Source organism: Protopterus annectens, chromosome 1.part2 (assembly GCF_019279795.1).
Source record: "Protopterus annectens isolate FY-2018-M chromosome 1.part2, PAN1.0, whole genome shotgun sequence".
NCBI classification, from domain to species: domain Eukaryota; kingdom Metazoa; phylum Chordata; order Ceratodontiformes; family Protopteridae; genus Protopterus; species Protopterus annectens.
Window position 1 is genome coordinate 673,818,625 of NC_056727.1, and position 13,023 is coordinate 673,831,647.

A 13,023-nucleotide genomic window follows, 5' to 3' on the forward strand; every position below is an offset into this window, starting at 1 on the left:
GCCTTTCAGTATACAGTCCTTCTGCCATTAGTATGTCACAACCAGCAACAAGGTGTGCAACTGTTTCCAATTCTGTTTTAGAAAACCTACATTTGTCTGTTTCTCCCACATGTTCAATGGACTTTGTAAACCAACATGTATGTAGTCCACTACCATGGTCTGCCAATATTAACCTTTCATCCTTTAGTTTGAATTTGCCTCTCCTTAACCATTCCTGCATTTGATCCTGATTAATATGAGATTGTTCCAGATCCTGATCAATATGAGATTGTTCCAGGAGTTTTCAACACTTACAACTATATTTAGGCATTTTCCTTATTTCTTGCATTCCATCTGATTCTTCACCTCATATTCTTTCTTTTGTTTTTTTTTGCCACATTCAGTTGCTGCCTGATTTTTATCTACTTCTGGTTTGATTTTCATTCCCGCTTGACGCCAATATGCTTCTGCTAGACTAAGAAGGGACGTCATCCTAGATTTATTCTCCTCATGTTTCAAAACTTTCACTATGTTTGGGTCGTCTGAGGTCAGCAGATATTTATGCAGTCCCACAATTGCAGACCTGAATATGTAATCAGTTTCAAGGAGGCCCATACCTCCTTCGGAATGGGGAATATATAATCTTGGTATGCATTGATTTTTATAAATCATTTCATGAGCATGAAGCATCCTCCTTGTTTTTCTGTCTAATCTATCCAACAACTTTTGGGGCCAGTCAATCACTCCAAAACTGTAATTTAGGACAGAAAGAGCAAACTAGTTTATAGCTTAAACTTTGTTCTTAGATGTCAACACTGTTTTCAGGATTAATTTAAGTCTTCTAAAATAACTCCTTATCAAGTTTTATTCACATTTGTTCATGTTTCATTGTTGATCCTTCATCAGTTCCCAAGTATTTATACACTCCCTCTTGCTCAAGTCCTTTTATATCACATTCTTGTCCCAAACTGATGTCTTCTTGGTGCTGCAGCTTTCCTGCTTTAAAGGTTGCTTTTGCACATTTATCAAAACCAAATAACATTTTTATATCATCTGAAAAAGTTTTAACTACTTGCAGTTGTGCTTTCTTCATCTGCTGAACTATACAGTTTTAAATCATCAACAAAGAGAAGATGAGAAATCTTTACACTTTTTTGCTTTCTGGGAGCCAAACTATAGCCATCACCTAATCTGTTAAGCAGACAGCTTAATGTGTTAAGGGCAAGGCAAAAGACCAGCGGTGACAGAAAGCCACCCTGGAATATCTTCCTTTGGATTTTTATCCCTGGAATAATAATTTGTCCTTTATCATGGTTTAACTGCAAAGTGGTTTACCACTGTTTCATGGTCGATGTGATGTAGTTTATCAGTGTAGGGTGTATCTTATACATTTTTAAACATCTTTTATCCATTAATGTGGGACACTGCCAAATGCTTTTTTGTAGTCTATCCATGCCATACTTAGATTCTTCCCCTTTTTACAGTTCTCCACTATGGCTTTATTTAACAACAAATGATCCTTTGTTCCATATGATTTTCTTTTATTACCCTTCTGTTCTATTACCATAATTCAGTTTTCTTCTAATTGACTATAAACTTTGTCAGCATCAATTCCAGTATATAGTTTATACATCATCGGAAGGCAAGTTACTGGTCTATAGTTTTTAGGGTAGCTTGCACTCAAGTATGAGCATTGTTTTTCCTGTTGTTAGCCAGGTTGGTGTCTGTTTGGGGTGTGCATATAAATAGTTCTTACTCACGGCTAAATCTTTTTGCAAATATGTTAATAGTTTCAGCCAAAGGTTTTACTGCATCTGGGCCTGGGGTTTTCCAGTTAGAGTTTTTTCCTAACTTTATTTCAACATCTCTGGCCGTCATACATCTCAACCTGGAAACATCAAGAATCTGGACAAGGCCCATGAAAAATAGGTACAAATCTGCATGCTGGTTAACATAAAATTTGCGTACATAATTATGTAACTTCACCCACTCTGGTGGAATTGTGGGATACCAACTTTTAAACACAAATTGAGGAATTGACAAAATATTACACATAATATAAGGCTTTAGCTAGATAACTGAAGATTTCATCTTGCCAAGTGCAGTGCAGCTATAGGGCTCGCTCTTTTCAGTACAAGCAGCCAACTGCAGCTGCCCTCTGCAATGTTCACCTCACTTATCACAAAGTCAGCTGCTGCTTCCTGGCCATGGCTCAACTTGTTGCTGCCTGACTGCCTGTGCAGGATCAAAGCATCTCATCTACATAGATCACGCAACTGCTGCTTCCTGTACAGCACAGTTCAACCAAGAATAAGACAGAAAAAACAAAACACCTACTGCTACCCACTGCCTAGATTAACATGATTAAGTATTGTTAACTGCTGATCTCAACTCCCAAAAAACACAGCCTCCCCCTCCCCCAACCTCCTCTTAAATGGCTACTACAGCCCCACAATTACCACCCAGTACTGGTGATATGTCATTTGTGAACCACAGTTTCTTTGCAGAATCAGCTAAAGCTACTGGATGGATGATACTGCAATGCAAAGTATAGGATGGGAGGAAGATACCAAGGCAACTTGTATGTTTGCATTATTTTTTACATTTTATCACCAGACAAAAACTGACCTTAAAGTTAAGCATATCCTGAACAAAAGACAAGACACTTCACGAAAGGGGAAGCTAAGCGTCCTCCCCCACCCAATTCATCAAGATAAATCCCTACACCGCATGCAAGTACATAGGTTAGTACTAGGCTAACTGCCCTTATGGGCCATTTTAAGCCTAGCCAATTAACCCATGTGAAAATCAAACCCTCCACCTTCTGTCAGTAAGGCAAATATCTTAACCATTATGTCAATCTTACTTCTCAGATTAACATTCCCTGACCACCAAATATAATAAATACATGAAGAAATCAAACTGTCATTTACATTACACATTACAGTTTACCAGTCTCTTTGCTACTATTAGAACGTGCTTTCGGTAATTTGAAAAGAAAACAAACATTTTGCAACAGAAACAACATAAACTGTTTCTTTATAGCAGATAAATGTAGACTTATCTTCCATCCCAAGAGTCTGAATGCCCCATAAGAGGGCAGATCATTCCTTCCTCTATTGCTTTGCTCAGAAAAGCTCAAGGATTGTAACTGGTGAGTGTATCTGAAATGCTGTCTTACTTTACAGAATAGAGGCAGAGTCAAAAGTGTAAAACTCAATGCATGAACATTTGAAATTGTATAAAGCTATTCTGGGCTACACAGAAATACCCCACCAACACATTAAAGAAACAAATTAGTTAAACAAGAAAGTAAAATTACTCGATATCTGCCCACTAAGATACGTTAAAGTGAAGGTAACAATTCATCCATAAATAAGTCCGCATGCCACTATCAAAATTACCATGCCTCTTTAAAAGATTCTTACAAAAATACCAAACAGCCAAAATCAAACTATTAAACTGCATGCATGCACAACATTAACAGATATTGAATTAAAATCTTATTATAATTAAAAAGTGCATGTCGGCTCAGACATATTTAAGACAACAAACTTTTCCAGACCATTACACGAATTATATACTTAAACCACACTGCAAGAAAAGGTGGATGCTCACAACAGTAAGTGAATATGATCCGGTCCTGACTCCTAAACATTAAGCGCAAAACAGTCTTCACTAAAGGTTGCTGAAAATGTGAATCCCTTACCCGCTGTCAATATACACTAAGTACACTACATTATTTTGAAGAACCCCCCCCCTCTCCACTTTGCCTTCCCTTTATTTCTTTCTATCTTACGCATTCTTAGCTGACAGAGTGACTGCTACAGATAAAACAGTCTTTGCCAGACGTCAACAATCCACAACACTAGCAGATTTGCGAAAAGCAAAACACACGCAATTCAAACTGAAAACGGAGGTTGACAAGGAAATGAGTTACGTTGATGAAAATGCTTATCTTTAATAAATTATTGTTTGATCAGCAACTCATTTTCTTGTCAACCTTTTTTTTTTTTTCCTAATCCATGCACGCAATACTAATCAGAGTCTCCGACTAAGCCAAGCAACAGCAACATACAAGCAACCCATAGAAACTGCAAAGCTCCTTAAATTAACAACAGGGACAGGGTATATTTTGAAAAAAAAAATGGAGTTATAGAAAATATGGCTAGTCACAGTGTTCAGAGACATCACGGGAAATAAAATCACCCACTCCCAAATAAACCCAGCACTGGACTTACTGACTGGAGAATATGTAGTAGGGTACAGTACCAGCATAGTCCCGTTCTGTGTTCAGAATTTTGTTAAAAAAATGCACAGTCACAGCTGAAGCTCCAAGTTGGAACCCTTAGGCTTCTCAGAGGATTCATCATTCACTCTGTCCCCTTCCCATTGTGCATGTTGTCAAGTTCAACAGACTCAAAAGAATGGTTGTGCAGGCCTGCAGCCCAGCTATGTCTAATGTTACACCTAACAGTAGCCGGTGCCAGCAGTACACTCATTCATGAAAGTTACAGCTTTTTATTTTTGCTCACTGTTGACCAAACACAAGCTCACAGCTGATGGAGATAAGAAGAAATTATGTCCAGTTAAAGTAAATAAGTGAGCGTTCCTGAATCCCTACAAGCTGCCCATGCAAGTTGGCGACTGCTAACAGCTGAAGTTTTTTTTGTTTTTTTTTTAAATCTTCCGCTTCTCTGACAGTCAGACAGGCAACTAGGCACTGCCTCAAGAAGCTAATGACATCACGCACGTCCCTGTATCCTGGTAATATGTGGTGATATCAGCTATAAATTTAAAGTTGTATAGTTAAAAAAAAAAAAAAAAAAAAAAATCAAAGAAATCAGTAATTAAAGGGGCCACTCGGGAATTCGTGGCACCCCATTAATTTGTCCTCAAAAACGGTAAATACCAAAGAATTCAGTATGGTTGAGAGGTCTGCTGGCTGTCACTTCATCCCATTTCATATCCAGTACATTTGAACTTCTTATTCTTTTACTTTTCTATCCAGTTAGCGTCTTTGTTATATTCCATAGGATCTTCATAAATATTTCTCATAAATAATTCACCTTATGTGCACATAAATATGAGTATTGCTGAACCAAGTTAAGAGTGGATACATACTTTTTGGCTATACCCTTTATTTTTTCTTCTTTAATTTTATGTCCTGAAAAGACTTGAAACTGTCTCAAAATATTCCACAGCACTGAGATGTCCTTTTCTGGATTTATCAAGTAGAAAATATCTGCAAATAAAGCCAACTGTTCTATATTACTATACCATTAATATACTTGAATTTCTGAGACTGTTAATTTCTTTGCCAGTAGCTCTAAACATAAAGCAAATCACGGGAAAGAGGACATCCCTGCCTGGTTCCTCCATTCAAACAATTTACTGGAGTGGAACCCCAACCCAACACACTAATTCTTACCACTGAGCCTTCATATTTCCTCTTAACTAACCTTATTATCGTATCAGAGAATGCAAAAGCTTCCACTGCCCTACTCAAAATCCCAGCTTACTATCTTAAATGCTTTCCCTTCATCAAGACCCACTGACAAAAGGGGTATTTTCTTACATTCTGCTTTCCTCTGGATCATTATTGTTCTACTAATGTTATCAAATGTTTGCCTCCACTCCACAAAAATGCAATGATCCTTATCTATCAATTTTGGCAACACCTTTGCCATTCTGTTAGCTAGTATAGACAAATGTTTTATAATCATGGTTTAAAACTGAAATGCATCTGTATGAGGCAGGGTCTGATGGGACTTTACTCTCTTTGTGCAATGCAGCCACCACAACTTTCTTCCAAGATGCTGGCGTTTCCTCTCCTTTTAAAATGTCATTAAACAAAATCTTTCAGACTTTTATAATTTTTTTCTCAGGAGTACCAGCTGTTCCTAGAAACTTCCCTGCAAACTGATTACACGACAAACTTTTTATCTCACCTCCTCCTATCTTAACTAGTAGCTGTTGAGCCTCATCTTCCTCTAATCTTGGCATAATTAAGTCTTCCATAAATAGTTCCATCTGTGCTGTGTGGTGGTTTCCACATTCCTCTGCTTTATACAAAATGTTCATACAATTTCCGAAATATCTCCAATATCTCTATAAGATCTCTGGTTATTTTTGTCATAGGGTCCCTAAGTTTGGTGACAACCTTTTCTACTTTCTGCTGCCCAAGTTGCTGTGCTAAACAATGTTGTGCTCTGAAGTTATCAAAAAATAGTGGCCTTAGAGCAATCTTTCTAAACTCCTGCATAGTATCTAAACACTGCACTCTGCAGCTGTTACTCTTTTTGACCTGGGAGATTCCCCTTATTCTGCAATGCCAGCCCCTCTAAGAAACTTTTAATACTTCTTAACCATATTTCTTTCTATTTTTACCCTATTTTAAACATTGTTTTTGTTTTATCCCACTCGCTTGCTATTCCTTATGAAGACATTTCTATCTTCCCTAATAGCTCTCCAATAATTTCTACTAATCACTCCTTAAATTCCCTTCTTTTTAACAGGTAGGTGGGAACGCACCACATTGTTTCTTCATGACACTGTGACCCTGCATTTTTACATTAGTTTTTATCTGTGCATGAATTGAGATAGTTATTGGATGTGTGTAGAAGCTTTCAATTAAATGAGCATGTTTCTGTGAAATGTAATTTCTATTCAGTCTAGGCCACTAATTGTACCTTGGGGAATAATATTTAAAATTCTGACCAAGTTCCTACTACTGAATTCATATTTTCCATACCAAATATGTTAATATATTTTTTCAGAAATCTACTCTCTCATTATACTTTCCCTTCTAGGTCCCCTGATACATCTTCACTATTGCAAAGCAAGTTCTAGCCCTACCTATAAGTAATATTCCCTGCTGAAAGCTGATTATATCTCCCAAAGTTTTCTTAAGCTCCATCATGCACAGTTTGTGGCCGATTACAAATGAATGCTAGTGTAATCCTCCCTTGCCAACAGCCCCAAACCTACCATTACTGTCTTTTTTGCCTTCTTCTACCACTACTGGAGCCCTTTTAGCAATCAGTATTATTATTACTCCCCTTTTCCTTTGGCCCTGATATTCTGCAGAATATCCATCTTTTATCAAATTCACATGCTCATTTCTTTCCAAATGCTTCTCTTGTAGCATTGCTATTTGCAGTCTACATTTCTTACACTTTCCTTTTTGACTATGAATGTGAGGCCAGTTACATTATGAGATTCTAAGTAAAGAGTTGCCATTATGATAAAAAGCTACCCACTTATTACATATGACATTTTTGGATGTGTACTTCTAACTTTTGTCTTAAATGTACACACTAATATTTGGCAGGTTGGTCTTTTATTGTGGTTTCTTCTCATCTCCATTTAAACCTACGTCACATTTCTCAAGTCTTTTTGTTTTAATGAAAATCCTCAAATAAAAAAAACTAAATACATTTTCAAAACACCTCAATCCAGTATTAACTTAGAACAAACACAAAAAACCTATGTACAAATGAAGTTTAACCCTCCAGATAGGAACAATTTAAAATACCCTTGACTGCTCTATTAAAACTGCTTTAAAAAACATGCAGTTTATCATTAAATATTTTAATCAAATACCAATAAGAACAAAAATCGTTTTATTTATAATTACTTTTTCCCTTTAGTGTCTTTCTAAACATTAATGACATAATGTGTGGTATATGCTTTACCATCCACCTACATGTTTAACAAAGTCAACAAAAGTCCTGTCTTTTCTCAGCCACTTATTTGTAAAATCAAATTTCACAAATGTGACTGATGCTTTACAATTTCTATTTATTCACCAATTTCAGTGTTACTGGTCTTCTTCCTGATCATATCCACATCCCAACACTAGACTCTGCTTCAAGCCCAAGGTACTCCTGATTCTTTCAGTCAATTCCACCATTTTTTGTCTTTCAACATTTTCCATTGGAACACTGGAAAAAGTTTCACTGGCAAAAGACTGTCTATGTGCTTTATTGTCAGAACAATGAGATGCAAAGTTTCCTTCTGCTTGCTGGCTCACTTTTTGTTGGATAAACTTTTTATTTCCTCCTTAGCCTGTTCTACATCAAAAAACATTTTTGATCCTCCAGGAAGAATACTCTGAAGACAGCTAGATACAGGCAACTTGAATCTTACACCTTCCTCTCGACATTCCATGAATGCTGGAAGAAATTTGCTTCTTTTCTGCCTGGTGTACTTCTGCCACAGTTTTGTCAGGATCAATTCTTTCTACTGGTATGATTGCAAGTTTACTAATTACAGGTCTTGGCTGTGTTCTCATGGCCAGGCTTAGAGCATACACTCGATGTGCCCTTTCAATTACGAAAATCTTTATTTTATTTATTTTATTTTATTTTACATTTGTTAACTGGGCTAGTCCAACTGGATACATGTCCATTTTCAGTAGAGGCCCGAGGAGAAAAGCTCCACTATCTAATGCATAATAACAAAAATACATTCAAAGTACATAGGTAATTTAAGACACAACTAAAACAGGCATTTAAAATTACATAGGGAATTAAGACACAAGTAAAACAGGCATATAGGCTTTCCTTTCAGTAAGTTCAAAAAGGTGAATACAGAGACTATCAAATTTCTACAGTACAGGTCAAAGTACATAGGTAATTTGAGATTCAACTAAAACAGGCATTCATAATTACATAGGGAATTTAAGACGCAACTAAAACAGGCATTCAGGCTATCTTTTCAGTAAGTTCAAAAGGTGAAAACAGAGACTATCAAATTTCTTCAGTACAGGTATATAAAATGTGAGACAGAAATAATTAAGTAGTTTAAAAGCAAAAGATAGAGTTACTAGAAAATTTTAGTTTGAAGTTGAGAGAGTCAATTTCTTAGGTAGAGATGAAAAATAAAATGGAGAAATAGAGTTGGGAGACAGTGCAAAGGATGCAGGAGAAGGTAGGAGGTACGTGATCAGCTAGGGTTATTGCAAGAGCAAAGCCAGTGATTGGTTAGAAAATGTTTCAGTTGAATCTTGCTGTGGAACACTAACTTCAGTTGCTTATATGTGCTTTCATAAAATTAATATAATCTGTTCCTTCCACTTCCTCTGGTACAGTAAAAAAATCTCAGATTTTCTCTGTGTGCTCTGCCTTCTTACTCTATTATGTTTGAAACCACTTTTCTTGAGAAACCTCACACTCAGCCACACTTCTCTACATTTCAACATCTTTTTTTTTTTTTTTGCAGTTTTATCAGTACATCTGAATAACTAAAGCTTTTTCCATTTTTCCAGCCTTTTGTTATTTCAGTTGATATATTCCTTCAATATCTTGTTTATTTTAATCACCTCTTGAGTACATTTTGATTTATTTTTCCTCTACATTACTGGAAGCCATCTCTTATTCCAAAGCTGAAGCTTGAACTGGATTTTGCTGAACAGCAGCAGGATCTCTCCTAGACGGTGCTTTTTTCTTCAGCTTTTTTGGTTGATTTTCTTTCTCAAAATTTCTTCTTTGTTGGCATCCAGGCAGTGTATTAACTACCTGGTAACTGAATTTTAGCCAAACAGTCCAATGCCACTCTTTCTCAGTTTCTGTTTTCACACTGTGAGAGCTGAAATTAAACTGTTGATGAGTGTGCAGCCATCTTGGAAGTCCTAGCAAGTTTATAAAGGTTAGCTGGGACTGATGCAGGTGAGCACTTTTTCACATCTTAATGATAAATGTTTGAGACCCAGGAGAGAAAACTGTCTAGGAAGCACCACAGTATAGTATTTTCCATTTTTTCAATCACTGCTTCTTTATCAGAAGACTTCTCAGATGATTTTCCTCTTTTCCACTGTAGTGTCAGAGAAACAAGGTTTACTTTCCTTCTTTTTTCTTAGAAATGGAAGGTTTTGGTAACTTCTGTTAACTTTATCTAGTTTGCTTACAAACTCAGTGCCTTGACTCTCCTTAAATGTGCAGTTGCCTTTCTTTCTTTCTTTTTTTTTTTGAACTTCAAACAATGATCATAGGACTCAATTCTAAGTCTTGGCACTAAATAGCAAGTAAAACAAAACAAGGTTACAGACCCTAAAATAGTCTTTATTAAACTCTCTAGCACTTCGGCAAAAAGCCTTCAAGGAGTGTAACAGTGAAAAATATCACCTTCACATATTTTAAACATAAAAAGCAATTAAAACATCAAACAATAAAACGATTACATTTAAATAAATCAATTGTATCAATTTATTGAAAGATATGTTATTGTATAAAGAAACTGCATACAGTTTGAAATATGACACTGATACATAAGGGATTAAATGTAGAATATAATTGGAAATGTATGCATAACAGGGAAATGTTCTTGTATGGTATTTCTAAATTAGTATATGGTATCTTAAGAGTTAATTAGAGTTTATTTAAATGTAATTATTTTATTGTTTGATGTTTTTTTCATGTACAAAAGATGTAAAAGTGATATTTTTCACTGTTTTACTCCTTGAAGGCTTTTTGCCAAAGCACTAGCGAGTTTAATAAAGACTATTTTAGGGTCTGTACTTTATATTTCTTTCTATTTTTTTTTGGTTTGGACTAAATAGCAAGTATGCTGAACAAGAAAATCTTCTCTGCAAGTCTTAATCACAATCACTTTTAATAACTGATATGGATGGAGAAGAAATGGCCTCCAGAAAGAAAAGACATATTCAAAGCCTACTTTATAAAACAAAGAAAACGGCTACTGTATGTAGACTTGTCAGCAAATGCAGTACTCAAAAAGAAAATGTTTTCAAAAGACTTATGATTTTGAAGCAGTGAGAAGAAATGATGTAAAAATTTGCCAGCACTAGTTACACAACGTAATCATGACCCATTACGTCAATATGAAACTAGTACAGACACAAACAGCTAAAGTAAGCAGGCTAATCCAATCCTGTTGGGAAAGGGAAAAGAAACCGGAACCATTTTGCTTTCTAGGCCATTAATTTAACAACACGACAGATTTTTCTGTTACGTCACAACATCCTTGATTTGACTAAAGAAATGAGTGTGTTCTTACATGCTATCTTCTCTGCAACACACTGCTATGTGTCCCCTGCAGACCTAACTCAGCTGTGGCATTAACACTAGCTTCTTTGCTTGGGCAAGCCCAGGGGTTCCTCTTTGGACAGGGAAACTCACAGCCCCCCTGCAAAAGGACAGCTGGTTTCAGGCTGTTCCATCCACTGCCACCTGCTCCAGGTAACAGTTCTAGTACCTACACTGTATTAATTAGCCCAGAATATGGGATGCAGACATTATGAAAAATATTTATGTTGCCTCTTGTCATGCATGCTGTTCGAATGTCAGGGGGACAGTATGTATACCACTGTAAAGCTATCTACGTCCTCTGTAGTGGGCCTACCATAATCTTTACTTCTATGTGTGTGGGGGGGGGGTAATAAAGATTTGCAGAAGTTGGCCTATCAGTAACCCTGTCAGAGTGTCACAGTCCAAGGAGTTGTTAGCCAATTCTATTCTTGTGTCTTCTGGCTGCTTTTAATTTCTCTCTCTTTTACTTACTAATCTTGGCATCTGCTACCTTAACAGAAACTCTGACAACCTTTATATGGGCATAATCATACCTGTTCTCATCTTAAAACCTGCCTTCTCTCTTACATCTTACACAATCTTTCATTACTCCTATCTAACTAGGCTATCCTGGATGAGCAGTTACATCAGCATTTTAGAGTAGCTACTTTACTTTGTGTGTAGTGAACTCTTACACCATGACGAAGCACATTTTATCTAGACATGTGATGTATACTCTGCTTTGCACCACAAGCCTATATATACACATACGTATGTATATATATATATATATATATGTATATATATATATATATATATATATATATATATATATATATATATATATATATATATATATACATATACATATACATACACATATACACACACACATACATACATACATACACACACCTGCATCAAAAGTCTGCACTGCAGTCAGGCATACGTGCCCGGTCTCTGAATCAGCTTTACACCAGTGCAGTGTAACTGTATGGTTAAAGTAATTCCTTTTACAGCATTCAAATCTTTTCTAATACCATCTACAGTGCAGAAAAAGGCATGCAGTTAACTGAAAAGAAAGCAAGTTTAGAAATGACTGTAGTGCAATTTCAGGAATGCACACTTCCCTTTGTCAAGCAAATATATGTGTTACATTAAAATCTTACTGATAGTTGCACTGGCAAAGGATATCATATCCAAATCGAAGTTTATCTTCTTGTTTCAAAGTCATATACACCTGATCAGGAATCCGGACATCATTCACAAATGTCTGAAAAATTAAGAAATATATATAACATCTCAGCCTTAAAAATTACAGTCTCCAAATAAAAATATTACAAGACCATCAGAGCTAGATAACTGTCAAATGAGGCCCTATGCAAGGTAATGTATCAGGACCCTTCCCCACGGTCCCCACCCTTGAGTGCCCCCCTCTTCCCACATCCCCACCCAGCAACCATTGCAGTGTTTCATTACTTGTCTCTCACTCCCCAGTTACCATAAAACACTGTTCAAACCTGTCCATGTACATACTACTTTCTTCTTTACTTCTGCAGTGATTACAGATATTTCGATTTAATAAAAAACTTTTATTAAAAATTTTATAGCACAAGCACTGCTAGCCATTTACTAGACAAAACAATAAAGTTTCATAAAGCAAACAGACTTAGAATGAGCAACAGTAAACTTCGCTACCCTTAAAACTCACATTCACTGAAACTGTACTGAAACCCACAGCCATACAAAATGAATCTGGCTAGTGGTAGATTAAGTGCACCTATGGGCTGTTTTCAAAGCATGGGCCCCTGCACACATTTTTAGGACCGTGCATAAACGTGTGTACCTTGATTCACCTTCCTGATTGCATTAAATTATATTCTTTATTTAATAATGCACCACTTGTTAAAGTGCATTTTAAATTTGCAGTTTTGGCAGGGAAACTAAACAAACAATAATGGTGTGGAGGTTTAACTCATTCACTCCAATGGAGCTCAGGAAGTTTGCATTGTAA

At 36.3% G+C, this 13,023-nt stretch overlaps 1 protein-coding gene across 8 annotated transcripts in view; it reads right to left on the bottom strand.

Moving 5' to 3' along the window:
• CEP170 (centrosomal protein 170) overlaps positions 1-13,023 on the bottom strand; it is a 2,077,048-nt gene that overhangs the window by 1,479,313 nt on the left and 584,712 nt on the right. For all 8 annotated transcript variants that reach the window (XM_044058284.1, XM_044058266.1, XM_044058311.1 and 5 more), the window contains exon 4: positions 12,204-12,282. In XM_044058284.1, the coding sequence (XP_043914219.1) occupies positions 12,204-12,282 (79 nt within the window). The remainder of the gene's footprint in view (positions 1-12,203; positions 12,283-13,023) is intronic.